A 24,142-nucleotide genomic window follows, 5' to 3' on the forward strand; every position below is an offset into this window, starting at 1 on the left:
AACAACGCCTGTGCCGATCTGCAAGTAGAGTACATCCTCACGCTACTATGCTTCTTGCGCAAAATGCATGTTGGAGGCTGCTGAAGTGACAATATCAATCTATTGATCTATAACCACAGCTCCTGGATGAGGAAAGTTGGATCGTGACATGACCCCTTGGCCAGGCATGCCATTACCCTGATTAAGCGCCGGAGACGCAGAGCCAGATTCATATCCAGATGGCTGTTTGTGGGCGACTCTGATAGTCTCCGGAGATGGAGTATCGGTCACCTCGATTGGTGCTGAGTTTCGAGGAACCTGTGACAGTGGCGGTGGAAGATTGTGTACCCGCGGTGGAGCATTGACAGCGGTGAAGCCGCCAGTGACCGGCTTCATCGTCTGAATAGCAGGGGCTGCTGTTTGTGCAGTGTGAGAATGATTTTCTCCAATGCCGTCGGTGTCGATCTCGATCGGACTACCAGCGTCACCCTTGACTGATTCTAGAATGCAATGTCAGCAACTCGTCTTGAGGGAATTTTCAATAGATCTTACCTGAACGAGGTCTGTGTTGACCTTGAGGACCAGCACTTGGGTTGCTATGCATGGCAGGAGACGCGCCTGCGGTTCCAGCGGGCTGCGCGGTCTGCCGTACAGCACTTGGAGACCGAGAAGGGGCCATGCCCTGAGGCGTGCCTGGCGCCTGTGATGTCACATGCAGTGGGTTGTTGTATGGCTGGCGAATGGCAAGCTGCACTGGTGGTCCCATGGTATTCTGGTCCCGTTGTCGTAACATGTCTTCTTCAGCCTTGGCATTAGCTTCCCTCTGCTTCCGAACCTTGGTCTTGTGGGCCGTGATCTGAGCTCCGTACGACATGCATTGCCAGTTCGTATTATCCTTGACGCCCTGGTTGATCAGATGATCGATCTGCATGTACAGACGTCGAAGAGCTCGAGACAGCTCGACGGGCAGAATTCCATTGACTTGTAAGCAGCCAGAGTCCAGGACCGACTGGAAGCTCTTGATTGCCATGCCCTCTGGAGTGTTGGCCATGTCAAAGTGGATGATTGGACCGAGAGTCAGTTGCTGTGCCGAGTCATCATACCGTCGAGGCCGGCCTGGCCCACGCTTCACTGGCTGCATCTGCTGTTGCTGCATCTGGTGCTGATGCTGCGCTTGAAATTGTTGGGTGACCTGATGGTTGATGCGCTGCTGTGCCCAAGACCTCAAGGCGTTTTGTATGAACTGGATGCCAAATGACAGAGGATTGTCGACCATGCCCGGCTGTGGGAGCATGCGATCCAGCGGGTCGCGAGTCTCCTCTTCGGTGGGCTCATCGTCGTCTTCATCCTCGTCGTCATCGTCGTCAAAGTTGGACAAGAAGTTAGCTACCTCGTCCCCACCAAGGTTCGGGCCTTGGCCAGGTTCAGCTGGCTTCTGAGCTTTGGCAGGCTTCGGTGGTTTCGCCACCTTAGGCGGCTGCTCGGATGGAGGCGTATGCGGCATGGCCGGGACTCCACCAAAGTTTGTCAATGCTGAAGAGAGATTCTCGAGCTTGCGGATCATGACTAGGATGGTGTCGGGCTGCATTGGCTTTGGATCATGCACGATGTCAATAAAGTTGACAACTGGCTGAGGCATAGGAACAGGTCGCGGTGGTGGTGGAGGTCGCTGATGGACAGGAGGCGCTCGCGGATAAGGTGGTGGTATCTGAGGCCTTCCGCCTTGTTGTGGTACCTGGCCCGGTTGCGAGGGGACCTGGATTTGGGATGACATTGGAAGCGAGTGTTGATGGGTGTGTTGTTGTATAGGAAATTGAGGAGCTTGTGACTGAGGTGGCGGAAGTGCTTGGTCTCTTGGTGACTCGACAGATCTTGCAACCTGCACATGCGTAGCTGGAGCCTTCTTGGCAGGCTCCACTTTTTCTTTTCGCTTTGGAGCGGAGCTGGCCTTGGTGCCTTTCGGTTTTGCCACTGGGCCGCCAGCAACATAGTACGACATGAAGTCACCGTACTGTTCCTCCTCGACAGGCTCAGGATCAATGAATGGAGACTCTGCTCTCTCCGAAGGCGGCGCAGAGGGTGGTGCGGATGACAGCGAGGACAGTCCTGACGATGGGGCAGGCGATGATTGACTCTGCCTGCCAGAGACCTGCTCCGGCTCTGGTCGCTCGACAGCATTTGAGGAGGCTCTAGATTTGACATGCCGTTGCGGGCGCGATACTGCAATGGTATCGCCTGAGGCTTCGTTCTGGTTTTCATCCTTGGCCCTGACATTGAGCTTCAGGCGAGGCTTCTTGGCGGGCGGTGGTTGATCATCTGGAGATGAGTCCGCTGCAGGAGTAGGTGTCTGCATTGGACTCTCGCTCGTTTCGTTGGAATGTTCTGACTTGGTTTTGTTGGGCCTGCCATTTGCCATGGGCATCGCGCCTCCGTTTCCGGGTGCCATGCCTCGTTCTGTGGCCAGTTTGTATTTTCTTATTTTAGCCGTCGATATGCGGTTGGTGAAGTGAAACACGTCAACTTGTGGTGGGCGACTCGACATGTATGCGGCAAGAGGCAAATTTTCGAATGGACCAGAGTCGGAGGTAGCAAGCACGCGCGTGGACCCACTTTGGCACGTGAACCAGGAGGCGTGAGCCTCAAATCATGCAAGCGATGCGCATGTGTATGTGAATGGAATCGCCACCAGATACGGCAGGCGCCAATATCGTATGGTGACTGCACGCTTCCGAGCGTGTCCAGCGATGGTATCGTGCTGGACGTTGTTGTTGTAATGAAAGAATCCAAGAAGGCGGCAGACCACTCCCCAGTCAAGACAACCTGGAGCAACGTCCGGAAGTTGCCGTGGATGAACAAAAGTCGACTCTAGGCAGGTGCACATCTCACACATCGACGACTGGCAACACGATCTGATGGCTCTACATAATGTTTTCGTGCAGTATCAGATCTGTACGCCAGATCATAGTGTCTTCTTGTCCGCCTGCTCTTGAAGCAAGAGTGTTTCACATGGCCCAGCACGATAACAAGCTCTGTGCAATTGTACATTGCCAATAAGAGTGGAAATCCCTTTCGCTGTATGATATTGCGGGATGCCATGCTGGTCTAGACTGATCTTCAAAGCATGTCAGAGCCGCATCGCGGTGCTCCGCGAAGACCGTTCCCCTCGATTCACTGCTCGTCGCTCGTCGTTCTTGCCAAGCCTGAGCACGCTAGGCCGAACGTTGATCCGAAGTGAGAGCTGTTCAAGACGTAGCTCTTCCCATGCCGTGAACAGTCAATCTTTCAAGCAACGGACCACCTGTTCTTTTTACCATGAGACTGTTACAATCGCTTGGTGTGATCGCCATTGCCCTCTCTTCTGTCGCGACTGCCGCAAGCTTGTGGACCTTTGACGATGCGACGTTGCAGATCGCAACCAAGGGCGCAGAGCCAGTGAAGCAGAAGTACGTCGTCGGCCAGCGACGAATTTGCTGAATATGGCTGATATGTGCTTGCTTAGACTCAACGCAGACTCGCCAGTCTCTTCTTCCTCACCAGTCACACTTCCTGCCGCATCGACGCTGAAGATTCTCCTGACCGCGAAGGAGGGCAAGACTGGCAAGCGACCGCACCAAGCCTTCCTTACCCTGCAAGATCCCGATACTGGTTTGGAAGAGTCGCTGGCATTCAGTGTGAAGGATAATGGCAAGGCGACTGTCGCCGTGGTACGTCAACAACCATCCATAAAAGCACCACGTCTCACGTCTACGTTGCGCTGCAAGGATGCCTCAGGCTAACACGAGTACGACGACAGGCTCCTAAAGACCTCCCATTCCAGCTTCTGACCAGGTCCAAGCCTCTCAAGGCTTCTATTACGCTCGCATCTTTCGGCTCGTCGACCCCATATAACAGCCAAGCGTTCAACCTAAAGATCGAGAAAGACACCAGCAACCCACCCGTGATCCCTTCCCCACCAGAGCGCTACACCAGCAAGCCCGAAATCCACCACGTCTTCCGCGAAGATCCCCGCCAGCCTCCCACCATCATCAGCCTGTTCTTTACACTCGCCATCTTGGTCACATTGCCAGCATGGATTGGAGGTGTGATGTATCTGGGCGGGAACTTTGACCACGTGGGCAAGGCATTTGGTGCTAACCCGGTGGCACATGGCTTGTTCTTCGGAAGCATCGTCGCCATGGAAGGCGTTTTCTTCCTATACTACTCAAGCTGGAACCTTTTTCAGACTCTGCCTGTGGCTGCGGTGGTGGGAATGGTGGCATATGTCAGTGGCAGCAGGGCCTTGACTGAGGTGCAAGAAAGACGCTTGGCTGGCGAACGATAGATGAGATATGGAGATACACGTCGAAGTGCTCGACATGTCGAATGTAGCATACCACAGGCACGGAGCCAGCAATGACACGCAGAAGTGCTGTACAATACCCCACAGTTCCTGCGTCTGATGAAAGGATGAGGGCCTTCTTGAAACTCCCTAGCCACGCACTCTTATCAGGACTTGCACCAGAAAGCAAGGAATGCCGTCAACAGCAGCAAGAGACGAAAAGCTCTTCCATAGAATCATCCAAATCGTCTACAAGACATCCAATTCACAACTGCGTCTGCATCTATGCCTTGAGCAACCCATTGTCCTCCAAGTACTTTGTGATGATCACAACGGCCTCCTCAACGCTAGTCTTCTCGGAATGTATATGAATCTCCGGCTTCTCTGGTGCCTCGTAAGGAGCACTAATACCTGTGAACTCCTTAATCTCGCCAGCTCGTGCCTTCTTGTAGAGACCCTTAGGATCGCGCTTCTCTGCCTCCTCTACGGGAATGTCGACGAAGACCTCGATGAAGGGCAGTGGGGAGTCGGTGTTGATCGTATCGGCGTGGAGCTTGCGGGCGAGCTCACGGTCGGCTTTGTAGGGCGAGATGAAGGAGGTGAGGGCGATTGTTGTGGAGTCGGCGAAGAGTTTGGCGACCTGTGTTGGAGGGGAAGGTTAGTGGAGGGTGGGAAATGTGCATGAAGTGTGTTGTGTACCTCTGCAATTCGGCGAATGTTCTCCTCACGATCCTTGGGTGAGAAGCCAAGGTCTTTGTTCAAGCCGAATCGAACATTGTCGCCGTCGAGTCTGTATGTCTGCAGACCAAGGTGGAGAAGGTGCTGTTCGAGAGCTGTTGCAATGGTTGACTTGCCAGAGGCAGAGAGACCAGTGAACCAGACGGTCGCGCCCTTCTGCTTGCGGAGCTCGCTACGCTCCTTGCGGGACAGACCATCGTGCCATGTGATGTTGCTGTGCACTGTTAGACACGAATTCGACTAAATGTGCTTGGGTTGCCATTCACTTACGTTGCCATGTTTCTGCTTCAAAGTCGTTACTGTGCTGTACGATCGTCAAGTTGACTTCAGGCGGTATATTATATGCGGAGAGCGACGTCGGGTGAAGAACGTCTTAATGGTGCAATATGTCGGATAGCGAGGTGTTTTTCTTCCCAGCTACCCCCGCCCCCACTGCCACGCGCCTGCCAATTTAAGGTGGATGACGTGCGCGGATAAGGTTGGGACCTGCATGAGCGCGCAGATCGCGGTCTCGGGTAGATCTTGAGCTCACGTCTTCTTCGACTTCAACTGCTTCTCACTTACTTCGTGCATCCATCAGGCAGAATTTACTGTACTGTACTGGACACCGAGAGCTAGAAGCAAGTGCCGACGATGCTCTGTATTCAGGTAGTCTGGCCGCTGGTAACTGGGCCAAGGAGTTCATGCAGGTGGGAAGCATTGTGGGAATCATCCCGATGTAATGGTTGATGCTTACCACTACCACTACGATCAATTGCAAGGCTGTCGGAGATACAAAGATGCACTACCACTTACGCTGTCTGTCTATCGATACAACGACTAACGCTAGTGAATTTCTGCTACATTCAACGAAGCATAGAACTGTCTCAGAGACGATGGCTCCGTCCCGATTCATGGTAGTAGAGCAGCAGGAGTACAATCGGGAAGAATTGCGCTAGCGAAAAGCCATCGTTGGATCCGATGTAGTTGCACAGATTCAGCCGAACCTGGTCTTTAAGCTGGAGCCGCTCTAGTGATGAGGTGCTGAAGGAAGTCCCTAAGATGCATCGAACACGATCACAGCCGTTGGGTCGTTTGCGCGGCGATGATTGCCCTTCGATCCATCTCCCTGTATGTGCCCCGCACATATCGAGATCTATAGGCTCTTAGCGGAGCGGTGTTCGCACAGGGACAGCGAAGCTAGCACCACCGTACTTTCCTTCATTCACCAGCGTCTTCAACATTACCCACCACCCACCTTCCCGCATTGCACTCAAACTGTCGCAACTTCTCTCACATTCACTTGTAGCAACCTACTGGATCCCAAGTTCACCGTTTCGGAAGTGAACGTGACCAGCGACGCCAGCGGCCAAATCACCAGCCACCCGATTTCCCTCTCCTTCTTCATGCACTTGCAACATCTCATTGGACATCGCACGGTACATTTTCGCAGAAGACTTCCAGCAACAGACTTACCACCATGCCGCCACTCGAGAATATAATTTGGGAAGCCAAGCTCAAACCAGGTACTCTAAGGGACACCCGCCGACCTTCGACCACCGTCGACGAGAGTGGATGCATTATCACTCGAGGTTTCCTCATCCCCAGCCGATCGTCGTCTATAGACTCTCTGGCGAGGTCCTCGACATCTTCTTTGGAGACAGTCGGAACTCCTGCATCGCCTGTGGATGAAGCCCCGCCCGGCTTTCTAAAGCCAACAGGTGGTCTGAGCGATGCACCCGAGTTGCAAGCGCTCCAGAGTCGCTCACCCGAGGCACTATGCCGTCCTTCCAAGAGCGACGGGAATTTGACAACCTACGCTGGACGGCCACAGCTCGGCGAGCGTCGACGGACATGGCAGATTGACAGCGTTGCGAGCAGCGCGAGCCGCTTGAGGCGCGGGTCCAGCAGCAGGTGGCACGACGATGAACTTGCAGAAGTGTCATGCCAGCCAACTCCGCCAGAAGGATACCGTGCTGGGCTAGGGATACTCGCTCAATCGCGTGCCCGTTTCGTCGCCACGAAGCAGACCAAGGGTCATATCAAGCGTGTGAAAAGTGCTCATGTCAAGCTCAACCAGCTCAACTTTCAGGATGTCAAGTCCAAGCAACGACAGAAGAAGACTCCGGCGGCCAACAACAAGGGTCCAACAATGGAGCAGGCCTCTACCAGTGATGCAGCAATTGCCTCAGACAGTGAAGACGACTTCTTGAGCGACGGAGAGGAGCATGCTTCGAACATAGTCTGTGCACGTCCCAACTACGCCGAGCGCCGAGCCAGAGCTGATAACAACGCACCATCGCGGGCATACCAGTCTCTCGCACAACATGAGGAGATCTTCCAACCAAACATCCTCACGCACAGTCCATCAGAGAATGCCATCGAGTCTGACGACGAAGACGACAATATTGCCGCCTGCAAATCAGACAGGAAGATCAGCACCCGCCTGAGTCTTGCGCAGATTCACTGCGCACAGAACGCCGTTGCCGCCAAATGGACCCCCGAACAACTTCCTAAGCGCCGCAAATCACCTCTGAGTGTGTCGATCGCGCCTACAGCATTGACCGAGCTCACCGCGGCAGGAGGATCGCCGGGACATGGAAGCACACCTGCGGAGGTCACAAGATTTGAGCCGGACGGCTTCGTGGCGAACCGTGAGCTGCGGCCATCTCGAACACAGCCACGACCGGCAAAGGGAGTGCTGAAGAACAAACAAACGACAGAGACATGAACCAACAGTGACCTGGGAAAAGGAGAGGGTCTCAGAAGATCCCTCGAGCTGGACGCGCATGGAGCGGTACGCACTGTCTACGGACTACACTAATGTATAATCTGCGATACCCGGTTGAGCAGGATTTAGCGCAGGCGTTTAGGTGGTGGTCCTCTCAATTGAGGATGGGCCGGCGCTTCTGATGTGGTGGAACACCGTTCAGGTGGTGGTGCAGTGAGCACAGCTATTCGAGACAGAGTATCGTCCTCATCGACCTTCCAGTCCGGCAAGTTGGTGATCTTCCGTTGTTCGGCGAAGAGTCTCAGCGATGGCAAGCTCAAGGCGCCGAATCGTGATGAAATTCAGATATTGAGTCGTAACTCAGCCGATGTAAGCACCCTTCTCTTCCTTGTAATACTTCGATGGCACAAAAGGCATCTTTGTCACGACCGCGTTACGCTTCTTGCCCCTGACCGCAACCTGAACCTTGGTGCCAGACTTGTGCATGCCATCCTTGATGTAGCCCATCGCGATGTTCTTCTTCATAGTCGGTGATGGGCATCCAGAGGTGATTTTGCCAATGACATTGCCGTCAGCATCGACAATCTCAGCGCCCTCTCGTGCTGGAGCACCTTCGACCGTAAGACCTACACGGCGTCGCGACACACCCGCGCCACCCTTGGACTTGGGGGTGAGCTGCGGGATAATAGTCTCTGCGCCATTGAAGCTGGCAAGCTCGCCGGAGCGTCTCGACTTGCCAATGATCCAGCCGAGACCTGCTTCCACGGGCGTTGTCGTGTCGTCCAGATCGTGGCCATACAAGCACATTCCCGCCTCGAGTCGTAGACTGTCTCGTGCGCCAAGGCCTGCGAAGCGAAGTTTCTCTGGAGTCGCTGTTTCTAAGAGATGCTTGGTGACTGCGACTGTCTGTGATGGGTGGATTGAGAGCTCAAATCCGTCTTCGCCGGTGTAGCCACCCCTGCTGGCAACAATGGGTAGGCTTTCACCCGAAGGAAGACCGAGAGTGATGTAGTGCATGCTTCCGAAGTACCACTGTCCAACGTCCACTTTGCAGGCCTTGGCTAAGGCAGATTGCAATATCTCCGAGGACAAAGGTCCCTGGATCGCCACGAGACCGTATGGCTGGCCATCACTTTCCACATGTCGTAGGCTTGCGACTGGGTTGACAATGTTGTCCCAGTTCTCGATGGCTGAAGATAGAAACTTGTAGTCTTTGTCTCTGCAGCCAGCGTTGGTCACAACGTAGAATCGATGCTGTGGCCCATCTTCCAGGCGGGTGATAATGCAGTCGTCAATGATACCGCCAGTCTGTGGATGCAATAGAGCAGAGAGCGAGGAGGTGCCGGCCTTCATCTCCTTGAGTCCGGCGGGTGTAATTGATTCCAGGAACGCCTCTGCACCAGGGCCTTCGACATGGTACTGTACCATGTGGCCCACATCGAAGAGGGAGGCCTTCTCGCGAGTCCAGTGGTGGCTTTCTCCCACGGAAAGATCCGAATATTGCACAGGCATTTCGTAGCCACCAAAAGACACCATCTTGGCGCCATGTTGGACGTGAAGATCATACAGTGCTGTCCGGCCCGGGTTGGCCTCCGTGAAGAACTTTGGTGCTGGAGTTGCGTTAGAGCTTTGAGCTCTTCGTTGTTGGAATAACGCATTGGAGAGAGTCTTGGTCTGGACTTCTTTTTGGCCTGGCTGCCTTAGTGGCTTGCAAGAGAGTGCTCTGGTGCATGTCGAAGGTAGACCTCTTCGACAAGATTGCGTGACTCTGAGGCTTTGTCGCAACGGGCGTACTAGCTGTGATACAGCTTTGTTGCCCGACATCCTTGTGTGCGTGCCTGCGCGCGAGTGAGCGTACCAATCTCACACTGCAAGATGCAGTAAGACCATCAACCGCAGAAGAAAGCGACCTGACAGACTTCTGTCCAGTATGGGGCGGGCAATGGTGTTTTTCAAACCCGGTGGTCTCAGGCATGGGATCTTATGCCGATGTTGGTGCTTAAGCCCCCGGCGAGGTTTCACTGGCTGGCGGTTGCTGCGGCCCCACTTTGATTCGAGCCAAGCACAAGGTCAAGGAAGCGGCGTCATTCCGATTGAGCATTGCAGCAGGCAGCTTGGAGGTGAAGTGAGCGAAGCTACAGTACACGTCAAACAACAAGCAGAAACGAAGATAGCGATACCCGAGTACACAGCTGCATATACCCCATCCTAAGCTCCCGGCACACAATGCCAGCCCAGACCTTCTTCCTCGTGTCACTGCCAACATCAATATCACCCTCTGGCCAACGAGACGAAGCTCTCACAGCTCTGCGGTCCGGTGTGAATGCCAACGATGGCACTACATATCCCTTCGCCATACCCGAATTCAAGATCGGCACTCTCGATGCGTTAGTACAGCAAGCAGATGACCTGGCGAAGCTCGACCAAGGCTGCAGAGGGGTAGTAGACAAGGTTGCAGACTCGCTGCGATCACTACTGGAGGGCGATGATGAGAAGCTTCAGGAACAGAAGGTGGTGAACGACAGTATGTAGTGATCTCAGCGTCGCCCGCGGGGGTAAAGTGGCAGTACTGACAGATCACTGCAGAGCCTGTTGAGAACTATCTCCAATCCTTCCAGTGGAACAAGGTCAAATACCGCGCCGACAAACCCATCGTCGAGCTCATTGACACTCTGCAAAAGGAGGTTGCTGCGGTGGACAACGATGTCAAGTCCAAGTTCAGCCAGTACAACACCACAAAGACCAACCTAGCCTCGACGCAACGAGGTCAGACTGGCAACCTATCACAGAAGTCATTGACATCAGTGATAAATCCCGATACATTGCTGAAGCCAGACGACTCGGAATATCTCCAACAACAGCTTGTGGCAGTACCTTCACAGCTGGTCAAGGACTTCCTCAAGACATACGAATCGATAGCGCCAATGGTAGTACCTCGCTCGGCACAACTACTTGCCAAGGACGACGAGTTCCAGCTTTACGTGGTCACTGTTTTCAAAAAGCACAGCGCCGAGTTTGTACACAAATGCAGAGAACACAGATGGACACCTCGAGACATGAAGTTCACAGATGGCGGTCGGGAAGCAGAGGAACAGGAGCTACGAAAGCTGGAGAAGGAGGAGAGGAGGGTCTGGGGCGAGGCGCTGAGACTTGGACGAACAGGATACAGTGATGCGGTAATGGGTTGGATACACGTCCTGACGCTTCGGGTGTTTGTGGAAACCGTCCTCAGATACGGCCTGCCGCTTGCTTATGTATGCGGACTAATCAAGGTAAGCTTACAGCCCAGCAGGAGAAAAGGGCTCGATGCTAATTACCTGCCTAGACCGACTCGAAACGTGCGAAGAAAGCCAAAGCATCCCTCGATGGCAAGTTCGCTGATCTTGGCGGCAACGCAATGAGTAAGGACAAGAAGGGTCGGCCCAAGCAAGATGATTCCAGCATGCAACAAGAGATGGCGGGAGCAGGCTTGGGAGGCGACCAAGGATTCGAGCCATATGTGTTCTACGAGTTTGAGGTCATATAGTGCTCCAAGCCAACACGAGCCCAAAGATGAGGAAATCACTGCGCAACCACACCTTTTCACGGCACGAGGCATGTCTCACTGGTGTATGGTAGTCAAGTGACACCCGAGTAGGAGTCATCCATCTGCAGAGCACACGTGGCGTAGGATCAATACACCTTCCCAGGTGCCTAGTCTCTGGAGCCTGGCGCCTCACTCAGCAACGCGATGCTCTTGAAGGAAATTTCAAAGGCCACGCTATATGTTCACGTCGCCGTCGCCATTGTCAATCTGTTCCAAGCATAGCAGCAGCCCAGCTAAGCGAAGGATGTTGTTCTTGCACAGACTGCAGGTGATGCCTCGACGAACATGCTTGCTGCTCTGTTATGCACTTCTTGGTCATGGCGAATGCTCTCACTTTCGGAGTGCATGCCTACCATCTGAGATGGGGCCCGTAGCATAGCCGTAAGATCAATGTATGAGGGAGGACCAACGTGACCCAATCTCCACGGTCTGGCCGAGCTGTACTTCAGCCGCAGCGGCCCTAACGATCTGCAGTGTCCTTGTGTATGGTCTGGCGCCGAGAGCGCTGTGGCAGTACAATGTTGGTGTTGCGTAGCTGTTTCACTTCTGGCCATGCCGCGTGCTTGTTGGACGGAAACGATTGACACAGTGGTGTTGACTAGAATAGAAGCGAGGCAGCCCTTACATGTGCCAACTGTTGGACACCTGCAACCCATGTCCTCTCTCGGTGTTGCTGCATTAGGTAAGGCGGAGTTAGTGTAATCCTTCGCTTTGAATCCTGCGTTGCTTTCTCTGCTGCAACACCGCCGCACATCGGAAGCAAACAATCCTGATGGACAATGGACACTATTCCGGCCACCGGTCAACGCGCAAGCGCTGCACTGCATGTATGTCCTGCTGCACGAGAGCAAGACCGACAGGCACGGCATGCGCTGATCAGGTACCACCTCCTGCTGTGGTTTGCGTGCGGAGGCGCTGCTCGCCTGATGAATCTGCAAGCCAGCTGAGCCGGCCGCTTTGTGTGTGTCATTCATGGGCCGAGCTATGGACGAGCTAGACAGCGACACAGCAAGCTAAATCCGATGGACATGCAGGTGGGTTGCCGCAGGAAGCATGGTATGATCGCGCATCACCCGATAGCTGGACTAGCTCCCTGCCCTTTGACTCTACCTGCACTGTTTCGGCCCCAGCAGCTGAAAGACCCAGAACGTCAGAAAGAGGCCCAAAGCGCCCACTTCCCACGGTATTTGGCGAGAGAGCTGAATAACTCCCCTCTTCCTGCTGTTCTTTCTTCTTGATCCTCTTCCATCCCACTCAAGACAATTGACTGAGACAAGTCACAGCAAGACATCTCGTAATCAGGCCTCCAACTCATACATCCTTGTCTTTTCTTGACCGGTCTCAGTCACTTGGTACCTGTCTCTTTTTCTAAGTCCGGTCATCCTCTTCTTGTTCTTCCTCCTTGCAAGTTCACCATCTGCAAAGAGCATTGACAAGATGGGGGACTACTATGGCAGCGACGACTATGACTACTATGGCCGACCACGACGAAGACCCTCGCCACATCACATGCGAAGCGATGCTGGAGGGTTCCTGGCTCCAGGTGCCTCTGGACTGTACCGAAGCAGATCGCAAGGCGCGAGTCAAGCGCCGACCATCAACGTCTACAACCGCAATTTCCAGGATCAGGAAGGATCACCTTATCCACCTTACCCAGCCTACCCTCCCTATCCAGCTGCTGCTCCAGCTTCGCGCCGGGCATCGCCTCGATCCTCCCCTGATGGTCGGTCGCGCGGACGCAGCAGATTAGGTGATAAGCTTGGCGACGACTTTGTGGGCGAGCTTGCAGAAATGGCTTTGGAGCACAGATACAGGTCTCGCTCACGGGGTCGTTCTGATGCGTCATCATTCGATCGCCCACCAGTTCATCCAGCCGGACTTGCAGAATGGCAGCTCGCGCAAAAAGAAGCCGAACTGAAAGAGGCATCGCGTGAGCGGGCATGGAAGCTGGAACAAGAGCGCATCAAGAACAAGTGGAAGGTTGAGCACATGGAGGAGGAAGTCCGGAAGGAGCGTGAAGAGGACGAGCGAAAGAGGAACGAGAAGCGCGCTGTAGAGGACTACGAGCGCAAGACCCGCGAAGCCGCCGAAAAGCGCGAAGCAGACGAGAAACGCTGGAAGGATGAGATCGAACGCAAAGCTCGCGAAGCCAAGGACAAGCAAGCCGCTGAAGAGCAACGAATCAAAGACAAGCTCGAGCGAGACGCCAAAGAGAAGAAGGAGAAGGACGCAGCAGCATACAAGGCCTTTAAAGAAAAGGAGCGCCTCGAGAAAGAAGCAAAAGAGCGCGAATACAACGACTTCCTCCGCGAACAAAAGGAACGCGCAGACAAGGAGAAACGCGGAAAGCAAGAAGCCGAAGAGAAATTCCAAAACGAAATGCGCAAACGTCTCGCCAGCCTGGGCTACACCGAACGAACCATCGAGATCATGGTCGATCAAGAGAAAGCCAAGCAGTTCAAACAAAAAGTCGAAGCCTCACCCCGCGGTGGTAGTCACGACCGCAGAACCACCACAACCACCACCACAACCTCCCTCGACCTCTTCCAGTCGCCCCGCGCCCCCGTCTACCCCAAGGTCCACCGCGACTACCTCGCCGTCGAAACGTTGAAATACTACGATCTTCCGTGGGAGTACGATCGCGTAAGTCGCCACCATCACCACCAATCCACCCCTCTCAACAAACCAAAACGCAGGTACTACCCATTGTATTATTACCACTAGCTAACCACAGATTTTGTACGGTATAGCATAATCCGGATTACATTATCATCCTGAGAGATATGGATAAGAGGGAAACTGACCTTTTGTTTGAGCATACGAGTCGGCTGAGGACGGGCAAGTTGTTGTTGGAGCCGGCGAAGCCGAGGGAGAAGCAGTTTGCGCTTTATAGGAGGCGGAGTAAGAGTCGGAGTGGGAGGCCGAAGGAGGTGGGGGTTATTAGGTTGGGTTGATTTGAAGTGATTGCTTTTGTTGGAGATACTAGGGACGTTCTGGGTGGTGGCGGCTGGTTGTCCTTGAGATCGTTTTGTGGTATGTGTTCGCTTTGCTTCTTTGAGTACAGATAGGGATACCATGTAGCGACTGTCGCGATTGGCTTTGGGATATGCGACGATGATAGCAGCAGCAAGATAGATGGTGACATACCTGGACTTCACACAGGCTGTGCTTCTTTCCTTGAGACATATCTCGGCTAGCATGTGACACACAAGGAACCACGGGAATGTTGAGTGTAGGTCAAGTCAAGGCGGGTTGAGACGGCCTGTACTCAGTACACCTCAACTACTTCATGAGCTTCGACACTGCCCAATCGACGTTCAAGCCTCTGAGATCGCCATAATGCTGGCCAACTCCCAAGAACACCACCGGAATACCTATTCTCAAGTCAGTAATCACTTCCAAGCTGGAATTCGAACCTGATCACTTACCGGTAGCATGCACCATACTAACCAAGGTGCCGACCATGTCCCCAACAGTGTCACACTTGCTGATGATGAACCCATCCATGCCAACGCCACCGTTTCTCATGGCACCCTTCTGATCCACGAACTCTTTCGCAAAGTTACGAGCTTGAGCCACACTGTCCGTACCGACCAGTGCCTCGCCAACCATGAAGATCTTGTCTGGGTTGGCGAGCTGCCCGAATTTGGTCAAACTGCTCATGAGCCTCGTATCGTTGTGTCTGCGCCCTGCCGTATCGATGAGCACCACATCGTACATCATCTCTCCCTTGCCGCTGTTTGTGGCGTACGTGACGGCCTGACGGGCGACTTCAGCTGCGTCTTTGCCATAGCCCTTTTCGAAAAGCTCGACATGGCCAACATTTTCACGGCGGGAGAGTTCGCTGAGGTTTCGTACGTGTACACGAAGTTGTTCGACGGCACCGCTTCGGAAAGTATCGGCTGCCACGACTAGTACGCGGAATTTGTTTTGCAAGAGGAAGTAGGCGATCTTGCTGAGGTTCGTGCTCTTGCCCACGCCGTTGACGCCAACGATGCTGATCACATACGGCCTGGGATTCGAGCCTGATGTCGTGGCATTGATGTTTCGCAGTAGGTCGAGGCTGCTTGTTGGTGTGAGAATGCGGGTCAGTGCCTTCGACATGCTCTCGCGGATGGTCTTGTCGATGGAGGTGAAGGAGGCAGTCTTTTGATTGAGCAGGTCCGCTTCCACAGATTGGCATAGTCGCTCTGCCGCTTCCCGTGCGATGTTCTTCTCCAGCAGGAGGTTCTGCATCTGTAGTAGCGGCTGCTGGAGGTCCTGCTTGGTGAGCTGCTTGCCGCCCACGACGTTCGCAAAAAGACCAGAGATCTTGCTTGTTGCAGTACCAAATAATCCCGATGCCTCTTTCGTGGTCGTGTCCTGCTGTTGCTTCTGCTTCGCCTCTGCCAGGATTGCATCCACCTCGTCATCCAGGTCCTTGAGCACGAATTGTCCTTTGCCGGTTCTGCTTCCCATCTGGTCTGCCTTGACGTCTTCTATACCAAGCTCTTTCTCATCTTCCATATTCGGAATCGCTGCAGCACTGTAGTCCAGCACAGCATCATCATCCCCTTCTACTGCCATACCGTCGGCATCCCATCGTCGCTTCTGCTTGATGCTGTCCTTCCCGCTCTTTGCCTTCACGGGGCCCTCATCTCCAGAAGAAGCCGGAGCAGAGCTGTTGAAGGCTGCTGCATTGATACCTTTCCGTGCTCTTCTTGACTGCTTTCTTGGACCGGACTTGGCTGCCAGCAGATGCGAGGCAGATGGAGCGTGCAACGGAGTGCTAGGTCGCGAAGTGTCCGGCGTCGCAACGGGTGTTATATCTGCGCTAGTAGTATCATCGATCACGGCATCTTTCCGTTGGGGTGTTGCCGGCTTCCTGAACTGTGGCACTGGCAAAGGCGGAGAATTGTCTCCAGCTGCTTCGTTTGTGACAGATGCCGAGCTCGATGGCGGTGTCAACTCAACCTGCGACTCGGAATCGTGTTCGCTCTGCCTCCGCCTCGTGCTTCCGGTGTCGAGCTTGCGCAGGAGCGCATCGAACGTCTGGTCGAAGCCTCGAGCATCTACCTTGGTCGTTTCGGGCTTCTTGAGCTCGTTGCCGTGCTGCTTGACGAAAAGGCCTCGGACTGCAGTCAAAAGATCATCCACCCATGACAAGTGCAGCAAAGACTGGTAGACAGCCTACGAAAGTGATCAGCACATTGTCGCATGCTCCCAGTTGTGCCCTGCCTCTTACCCACCACGAAGATCAGGCCGACATCCTTGGCAGCGGTGTATCGCAGGGTGTATTTATCCTTTCGGTATGCCGGCGCTGTAGTTGCTCCTTCCACTGCTGCAGCCGGCTTCTGTCGTTCCTCGATGAAGACATGGTTGATCAAGCTGTTGACCACGTTCGATGACACCGGAGCATAGTGCTTGCGCCAGAGCACGATTCCTGATGTAGTGATGATCTCGAAAGCGTCCAGCATCGTGGCTGTTTTAATACTGCTGCAATCTCTCTGAGACCGTATACATGCAGTTGAGAAGCTGTTCACAAGATACATGTGGTGTGAAAGGTGGTGGAGGATGACGTGGGGCAGCCCATCAAAGCCAATTTCACAAGGCAGACTCCGAGAGTCGGAACTAGACTATTGATTGAACACATGTCAGCTACTAAGAACTCACTGCTGAAGAAACACGCGAAAGCCAACGCCGAGTACATGTGCGCTCCTTCTTGTTTACTAGGTCTTGTCGCGTATGCGGCCTAGTCGGTCTTGAGATCTGTGAAGCCACGCGAAAGCTGCTTCTTCCTTCTTGAGCACCTCTCCACCACCTCACACCACACCAGTACTACACCACCGCCGCCAACATGCAGCGACCGGCATATGCGGTACCGCCAGCGAACTCTCCGCCACTCCATCACCCAGTACCTCAGCATGTCTCGACTGTGCCACAACTACGATCACCTCCACCGCCAGTCTCGCAAAATGGGCAACAGGGAGGCTATGGATATGGCCAGAGTCCTCAGCAAGGCGGGGCGAACAACTACATGCAGCAACCATTTGGTGGCTTCATGAACGACCCGACAGCCCAGATGGGCTTCCAGCTAGGCAAGAGCGCGGTCGATGCAGGACAGCAATATATGGAGCAGAACGTAAGTCACATACACCTGGTAGACTCGGGGAGGGACCTATCATTTGTCGGCTGGAAGACTCGAGCCAAAGGGCTTCGAAGTTTGCATAAATATTTCTATACTGTCAATTGGAGAAGTTGCTAACCCCTCTCTCGCAGTTCAACCGCTTTGTCAACGTGTCAGCCTTGAAGCACTACTTCAACGTCTCCAACTCCTACGTCCTCTCGAAACTCCTCATAGTCCTGTTCCCCTGGCGGCATCGACCATGGTCTCGTCAACAAACTCGATCAAACGATGGGCAAGGGTCGATGGAGTTCCTTCCTCCCCGAGAAGACGTCAATTCTCCCGACATGTACATCCCGGTCATGGCCTTTGTCACATACATCCTCCTCTCAACCCTGATCGCAGGTCTGAACGGAAAGTTCGAACCTCAACTTTTGGGCATAACATTCAGCAATGCGTCAGTAATCATTCTATTGGAGTTGGTTGTGCTCTGGCTGGGGAGGTACTTCCTGAACATCCAGAGTGAGAGTCAGATCTACGACTTGATTGCCTACAGTGGGTACAAGTTTGTGGGAGTCATCGTTACGATCGCGATCGCTGCGACAGTCAATGGCGGAAAGGGTACTGGAGGGACAGTCGGGTGGATAGTGTTCGGATACACGTTCATGGCCAATGCCTTCTTCTTGGTAAGTCCTTCGTCGATGAGCCCGCTACTACACGTGTCACTGACAGCTAGACTAGCTACGATCGCTGAAGTATGTTCTTCTCCCAACAGACAATGCCCCTGGGAACCCAGGCATGCAGACGATCGCTCGTGGGCAGCGCTCGAAAAGGACGCAGTTCCTCTTCATCTACAGCTATGTGGTGCAGCTTGCATTCATGTGGTGGCTCAGCACCTAGGGGTGTAGCGGCAGCTGTTGGACATAGAGCATGGAGACTAGAGAAAGGGTAGACATATCTTATCCGCTACAGTACGACCGCTGCACAATGGTCTGGTCATTCTTCAGGCCCCACGAAGCTCCACGAGCGCGCTTCCAATCATACTCTTCAGGACCATGTCACAAGAGGGCGTTGGATCCCCCTCGCGCTTGTCGTAACGTCAAGGTTTGCCGTCTGTGACTGTCCTTGATCCCTTCTGTGCGTGCTGACACCCCCTTCAGATCACGGGAACCACACGTCGCGTTGAAGCCCATTTCGCTTCTGACCGCGATCCTGGTGAAGCTACGCCTCCTGTCAAGGATGACCGCGTCTGTGCAACAGCTCCCCTGATGCTTTCAATCCACTTCACGAGAACTCAACGCTGCTTCACAGAACTTTCACATCTGCGGCGCAAGAAGTACGAGTGAAGAGACGTGCTCGACGTGAAGCTCTGTAAGCTGTCCGTCTTCACGGCTCTGGTCGTTTGGCTCAGGCTGACGCACAAGTTCGGCTCATCCACGAGGGTAGCAACTTCTTTGACTTTAACGATGGGCAACGCCTAGCCTGGGACTTTGGCAAGAGCTTCTCAAGGTGCGGCGAGATGTTGTCGTTGGAGTCTGTGAATGGTAAAGTGAGTCGAGAATGAAGGGTTGGTCAAGTTGGATGGAGCTGTTCCGGCGCACAGTGAGGCCGTGAGGTGGACGTTTGAAGCATCTCACATTCGCAGCATAAAGCTTCTCTCTTCTCTGCTAATCTCCTGCTCACTCTTCCTCGCCAGATTGCACTTTCAACGCCTTCTTGATGAGCATTTCGTTACATCTTGGCCATTACGCTCATCCCTTCGTCAACGACTTTGTGGTAGCATCGTACGAAACTCGAAGGCAGATCTGCCACACTAACTCAAGGTACGTTTCATCGTCTTGCAGCGTTCGTACAGCTAAGCGATTCGGCATTTGCCGCCGTCACTGGCGTTCACTCACTCTTCCTCACTTTCACTGCATGACCACCATAGCGCCATTTAGACAGCAAGCTCACATTTCTCGGTAGCTCCATATATTTTCACCCGCCGCCGCCGCCACCGAACGACATCCACCTACCACCGACAACACCTCCGCAGCTCGACGACATGCGCAGCCGGGTGAAGCAAGAACGAGTCCAAGATAACGACGACTCAGGCGGACTCTTACCACCGCCACCACCGGCCACTACACCGGCTACGACGATGGCAATGCGTGCTAGCACGCCTATCAGCATTGCCTCTACAACACCAGCGCCAGCGGAAGATCAACGCTCCTCGTCCGCTATCGTCACGCCCGGCAACGACGAGGACATCACCATGGCTAACATGGATGCTTCCGCCACTGCGTCCGTTATGGAGCAGATGGGGACTCCAGCTCGGCAACTCATACATGCCATACAACGTCTCGAAGCTCTCAACATCGACGCCACCCTCGAGTCTGTTCCGAAGTTCGTGGTTATTGGGGACCAGAGTGCTGGTAAGTGCCGCAGACCTCTGCTGGCAGACGACGTGCTGATCCTTCTACAGGCAAGTCATCGGTCATTGAGGCCATTTGTGATATCCAGCTTCCACGCAACGAAGGTACCTGCACCCGCTGCCCATACCAGATCAGCACAACCTCCTCCGGCCCCGATGGCTCCTGGTCATGCAAGATCTCCATCGTCAAGAAGTATGCCTACCGTCCTGAGATACGTGCTGGACACAACGGTGCCAGCTTCAACCGCTGGGGGGACCAGGAGACGCAAGTCTTTGAGTTCGTGACACTGCACAGCAAACAGGACTTGGAGGTCGCGTTGTGCCGGGCTCAACTTGCGGTCCTGAACCCGCACCAAGATCCTCAGTCCTTCCGGAACGTTCCCATCAAGCGTGGCCATGTTCACGCACAGAAAGTGGGCTTCTCACCGAATATCATCAGCCTGGACATAGCTGCCCCGAACCTGCCCGATCTGAGCTTCTACGACCTGCCAGGTGCTATCAATACCATGGGTGACGAGTCTCAGGAGTTCCTTGTCGAGTTTGTTGAGGTAAGTGGACCGTCTCAGCAGTCATCGGCAATGGTCATGTGCACGCTAACATTATGTAGACGCTATTGAAGAGATACATCCAAGACGAAGAAGCGCATATCGTCCTCGCTTGCGCTGCGAACCAAGATCTTGAAGTGTCCACAGCTCTTCGGTTCCTTCGTCAGTGCAAGGCCACCCAGCGGGCGCTAGGTGTGCTCACGAAGCCAGACCTGGTAGACGCCACGCCAGGGAAAATCAAGTTCTTCGATGACCTTCTTCACGGCAAGCAGTACAAACTCGGAGGCGGATGGTTCGTCACGAGACAGCTCTCACAGAAGGAGCTCAATGGTGAGCATGCTTTGACGCATGAGCAAGCTCGTCAGATCGAGGCAAACTTTTTCGCTGCAGGGGCATGGAGCACAACTTTGGGAGCATACGCCAACCGATTCGGCATCCCGAATTTGCAGCACTGCATCTCGCGGGAGTTGACCGACGATATCGTCCGCAAGTTGCCAACAATTGTTGCGCGTGTGCAAGGCCGGCTGTCCTCTCTGAACGACGAATTGGCCATGTTCCCCGAGCAGGCCGCTCCGCAGACAGCCTCACTGACAGTGATCACGGAGATCGATCGGGTCAAGACGGCCATCATCGCCCAAATCAACGCTGATAGCAACATCAGCACCTTTCGCAACGACTATCGAGAAATGTACCGCAATCTTGGAAAGAGGCTGCGCAACCTCAAGCCTGAAGTCGTATGGGTCACGCCGGGCTACACAAAGCCGTCCATTGCTGTCGACAGCGACGAAGAAGAGGGGACTCCTTGTAAGCGGAGTCGAACAAACAATGGCCATCGCGCAGTTAGCGCGGCACCTGGCAGCTCCGGTAGGGCTGTGCGTCGAACTCCCGCCAGCTCCAGCTCCTCGCAGCAAACCTCATCACGTCCCGGAAAGACCATCTTCCGACTCAACGAGGTCAAAAAGAGATTCGACTCCAGTCCAGGTGGTGACATTCCAGACCAAGTTAGCGACTCCGTGGTGAAGAGCCTATCGGTGGAGCCTGTCGCTGCGTGGGGCAATCTGACAAACGGTCTTATCAAGCAGATTCGTACGGCCTTTTCTCAGATGTTGGAGAATGCTATCAACAATTCTCTTGCGCAGAGGAGCACGACCGAGCTATACCGCCGCACCGTCGAGATCACCAACGCGCTCTTCGAAGAACACCTCCAGGAAGTCACAGACTTTGTCTGCCGCCTGGTGGCAAGTGAGTGCCATCGCGCGATGACCTACAATCCACTAATCTCTCAGAAGAGGGCGGCATACGAAACTGAAAACCTTAGGCTACGCCGCGAGCAGCGCGTTGAGGAGTACTTCGAGACACTCGACGCTGAAGGTCGAAAAGTGCCCAACATTCCCGAGCAGAAGAAGAAAGCCGACGACATCGCGTGGGTGACCGCCAACCTCGGAATCGACCAGTACGAGCGTGAGGTCAAAGCTTTGGCAACCCCGTTGGCATACTACGAGATTGCTTCAGCTGGCCTGGTCGACACCATCGCCAAGCAGTTTGAGTGCGGCCTCATGTACTCGTACGAGGATCGTCTTCAACGCAAGCTGCTGGAGGAGCTGCGGGCTACGACAGACCCGGAGTACTGCGTGTCCCTGCTCGCTGAGGATCCTGAGCGCGAAGCCAGACGTGAGGAGTTGCTGGCAGAACGAGTCAAGCTGGAGAAAGCCTTAGCTGAGCTTAAAGCTTTGCCGGGTGCTCATACTTGAATGAAAGAGGAGGAATCGCATACGCAACAGTTTCAACGCTGCATACAGACCGCTTGTCTTGTACGAGCACGGCCGCTGAGCGGCACTTTCGACGCGAGGTTACTTCAGAAGTTGAAGTCTTCAAACACGAGCTCCTTCCCGGGTAGCCAGTCCATGAGCTGCTTGCGCATAGGAATAGCAGTACATAGATAGTACCTGGACACCTTGTCCCCGAAATTCACATCCGCTTGATTCATGCGTCGAAGATGCACGGCAGCACCTGTACCATTCAGCTTCCGAACTGCTTCACCCTCTTCCTTGCCATTGCTAACATAAACAGCAAGACTGCCAGCCAGCTCCGGATGACGTTCAAGTGCGTCGAGCACCATCCCGGAGTCTTCCTCACGAATCGACCAGGTCAACTTCAGTCTTGAATAGTCCAAAGTCCACAACGACGGCAGAATCGGCGTAATGCCCACACCAGCAGCGACGAACGCAATCGTCTCGCCCGACTTCTGCTGCACTTCAAACTCGCCACCGAAGCCCTTGACTCCAATCTCAAGCGGCATGTGAATATGGTCATCCTCACCACTATGCTTGAAAAGCAACCCAGTCGCGACTCCAACCTTCCTGATCGTAATCTCAAACTCATCGTCTTTCAGTTTCCTGGCTGGTACAGGCGGATCGCCTGGAGGACTACTGACTGTGAAAGTCCTAATAAAGTCATCGTTGATGCTCCTCGGATCGTCGTCGCGCATGTGAGAGTATCCTATGTCCAGCTCTTTCGAGAAGTCGAAGGTGACATATTGACCAGGTCTATAAGTTGCAGCGTTCTGGAGGCTGAACTTGAATCTTGAAACTGTTGGCGTGAGCTTTGTCTGGCTGAGGAGTTTGGCTTGCTGTAATGTGGTCTGATCCGTTCGTGCTGGTGCTTTCTCGGAGGCTAGATATCGTACTACTGGATTGTAAGGTGAGCGGTCGCCTAGGATGCCACGGAATGGAAGTGCTTGTTTGACGAAACGGGCGTCGGTCAGTGTGAGCTTTACGCACAGATTGGAGCGTGGGAGGTACGCTCCAGCGTCCTTGCCGAAGAGGATCTCGGTCGTGCCGGTCATGTAGAGCATGTCACCGGTGTCGAAATCGGGGACACATAGGCCTGCTACTGGATTGACTTGGAGGTTTCCTAGCGTTTGGTACAGTCGATTGCCCGAGTACTCGGGCCAACACAGCACAGCGCCAGATTCCTCGTTTGAAGCGAGTCGCAAGAATCCTTGGGGTCCACCTCGATGGTTGGTGTCCATATCTTGGTCATGCTGTGCGCTTGAGACGAAGAACATGTCGGCCTTCTCCAATAGCGCTGCTGCGTCGGATGACAGCTGCTTCGAGTCGCTCTCCAATCTGGGATTCGCGGGCGCCATCTCGGGGTGCTTCTTATTCAGATACTTCGGACAGTTCCCAAGACTCTGCTCCACTTTCAGGACTAATTGAGCTTCAACCGTCGCCTCCTCAACTCCCGTGACTTCATCATTCTTCTTAGTCAGTGCGCCAGCGATCATCCTTCCATACATCTTAGTCCTCTTCCTCGTTTCCAAGTCAATCGAAAGGCCACTAACCATCCTCCCCTTGCCCTCCTCCCTCACAACCTCGCCAGTGGCTTCCTTACCAAACAGTTCCTCAACGACTGGATCGTGCTTGCCAGTGACAGGTGTCTTGATGCCAATGATCCCGCCACCCAGAGGCTGAGATAGACCTTTTCGCCCTCCCCAGAGAGTGGTCCATGGTCGACCTTGCTTGTCGAGCGTTCCTATTGCGATCAGTGGGGCTATCTGAAGATGGTTCGAGAGTTGGGGAGACAGTGTTGGCACTGTTGGGTTGTCGTATGGAGGTGTGTGCATAAGCTCGGCTACTTTCTTCTCGCCCTCGTGCCAGGGCATTTCTTGGAAGAAGGCCATGGTTGTGCGATGATTACGGTTAGGTGTCTTGCTTGAGAAGAGATAGCAGTTTGTTGATGTCTTGCAGA

The 24,142-nt window shown here is 54.1% G+C and overlaps 11 protein-coding genes across 11 annotated transcripts; 6 read left to right on the forward strand and 5 right to left on the reverse strand.

The window, feature by feature from the left end:
* Positions 1 to 99: 99 nt before the first annotated feature.
* Positions 100 to 2,521, reverse strand: CLAFUR5_02036 (uncharacterized protein; the record flags this gene model as incomplete). The annotated part of the gene is made up of 2 exons (XM_047901184.1): positions 100 to 479; positions 532 to 2,521. 2 exons carry the CDS (start codon positions 2,519 to 2,521, stop codon positions 100 to 102), a joined length of 2,370 nt encoding a protein of 789 aa, XP_047755663.1.
* A 770-nt stretch (positions 2,522 to 3,291) lies between these two features.
* CLAFUR5_02037 (uncharacterized protein) lies at positions 3,292 to 4,300 on the forward strand (the record flags this gene model as incomplete). Its single annotated transcript, XM_047901185.1, has 3 exons — positions 3,292 to 3,422; positions 3,479 to 3,683; positions 3,773 to 4,300. 3 exons carry the CDS (start codon positions 3,292 to 3,294, stop codon positions 4,298 to 4,300), a joined length of 864 nt encoding a protein of 287 aa, XP_047755662.1.
* A 280-nt stretch (positions 4,301 to 4,580) lies between these two features.
* Positions 4,581 to 5,313, reverse strand: CLAFUR5_02038 (Adenylyl-sulfate kinase; the record flags this gene model as incomplete). The annotated part of the gene is made up of 3 exons (XM_047901186.1): positions 4,581 to 4,937; positions 4,997 to 5,249; positions 5,306 to 5,313. 3 exons carry the CDS (start codon positions 5,311 to 5,313, stop codon positions 4,581 to 4,583), a joined length of 618 nt encoding a protein of 205 aa, XP_047755655.1.
* Positions 5,314 to 6,494: 1,181 nt separating this feature from the next.
* On the forward strand, positions 6,495 to 7,745 carry CLAFUR5_02039 (uncharacterized protein; the record flags this gene model as incomplete). The annotated part of the gene is made up of 1 exon (XM_047901187.1): positions 6,495 to 7,745. The coding sequence occupies one exon, from the start codon at positions 6,495 to 6,497 to the stop codon at positions 7,743 to 7,745; it is 1,251 nt and encodes a 416-aa protein (XP_047755654.1).
* A 360-nt stretch (positions 7,746 to 8,105) lies between these two features.
* On the reverse strand, positions 8,106 to 9,569 carry CLAFUR5_02040 (putative aminomethyltransferase, mitochondrial; the record flags this gene model as incomplete). Its single annotated transcript, XM_047901188.1, has 1 exon — positions 8,106 to 9,569. One exon carries the CDS (start codon positions 9,567 to 9,569, stop codon positions 8,106 to 8,108), a length of 1,464 nt encoding a protein of 487 aa, XP_047756768.1.
* A 402-nt stretch (positions 9,570 to 9,971) lies between these two features.
* Positions 9,972 to 11,271, forward strand: CLAFUR5_02041 (V-type proton ATPase subunit C; the record flags this gene model as incomplete). The annotated part of the gene is made up of 3 exons (XM_047901189.1): positions 9,972 to 10,269; positions 10,332 to 11,017; positions 11,071 to 11,271. The coding sequence occupies 3 exons, from the start codon at positions 9,972 to 9,974 to the stop codon at positions 11,269 to 11,271; spliced, it is 1,185 nt and encodes a 394-aa protein (XP_047756769.1).
* Positions 11,272 to 12,768: 1,497 nt separating this feature from the next.
* On the forward strand, positions 12,769 to 14,285 carry CLAFUR5_02042 (uncharacterized protein; the record flags this gene model as incomplete). Its single annotated transcript, XM_047901190.1, has 2 exons — positions 12,769 to 13,974; positions 14,082 to 14,285. 2 exons carry the CDS (start codon positions 12,769 to 12,771, stop codon positions 14,283 to 14,285), a joined length of 1,410 nt encoding a protein of 469 aa, XP_047756770.1.
* A 328-nt stretch (positions 14,286 to 14,613) lies between these two features.
* CLAFUR5_02043 (Signal recognition particle receptor subunit alpha) lies at positions 14,614 to 16,862 on the reverse strand (the record flags this gene model as incomplete). Its single annotated transcript, XM_047901191.1, has 3 exons — positions 14,614 to 14,705; positions 14,760 to 16,500; positions 16,560 to 16,862. 3 exons carry the CDS (start codon positions 16,860 to 16,862, stop codon positions 14,614 to 14,616), a joined length of 2,136 nt encoding a protein of 711 aa, XP_047756771.1.
* Positions 16,863 to 17,167: 305 nt separating this feature from the next.
* Positions 17,168 to 18,334, forward strand: CLAFUR5_02044 (uncharacterized protein; the record flags this gene model as incomplete). The annotated part of the gene is made up of 3 exons (XM_047901192.1): positions 17,168 to 17,452; positions 17,590 to 18,120; positions 18,176 to 18,334. The coding sequence occupies 3 exons, from the start codon at positions 17,168 to 17,170 to the stop codon at positions 18,332 to 18,334; spliced, it is 975 nt and encodes a 324-aa protein (XP_047756764.1).
* Positions 18,335 to 19,153: 819 nt separating this feature from the next.
* Positions 19,154 to 22,143, forward strand: CLAFUR5_02045 (Interferon-induced GTP-binding protein Mx1; the record flags this gene model as incomplete). The annotated part of the gene is made up of 4 exons (XM_047901193.1): positions 19,154 to 19,257; positions 19,400 to 19,848; positions 19,899 to 20,395; positions 20,455 to 22,143. 4 exons carry the CDS (start codon positions 19,154 to 19,156, stop codon positions 22,141 to 22,143), a joined length of 2,739 nt encoding a protein of 912 aa, XP_047756765.1.
* A 104-nt stretch (positions 22,144 to 22,247) lies between these two features.
* CLAFUR5_02046 (uncharacterized protein) lies at positions 22,248 to 24,074 on the reverse strand (the record flags this gene model as incomplete). The annotated part of the gene is made up of 1 exon (XM_047901194.1): positions 22,248 to 24,074. The coding sequence occupies one exon, from the start codon at positions 24,072 to 24,074 to the stop codon at positions 22,248 to 22,250; it is 1,827 nt and encodes a 608-aa protein (XP_047756766.1).
* Between the last annotated feature and the right edge of the window lie 68 nt (positions 24,075 to 24,142).

Source organism: Fulvia fulva, chromosome 1 (genome assembly GCF_020509005.1).
Source record: "Fulvia fulva chromosome 1, complete sequence".
In the NCBI taxonomy this organism is placed as follows: Eukaryota; Fungi; Ascomycota; class Dothideomycetes; order Mycosphaerellales; family Mycosphaerellaceae; genus Fulvia; species Fulvia fulva.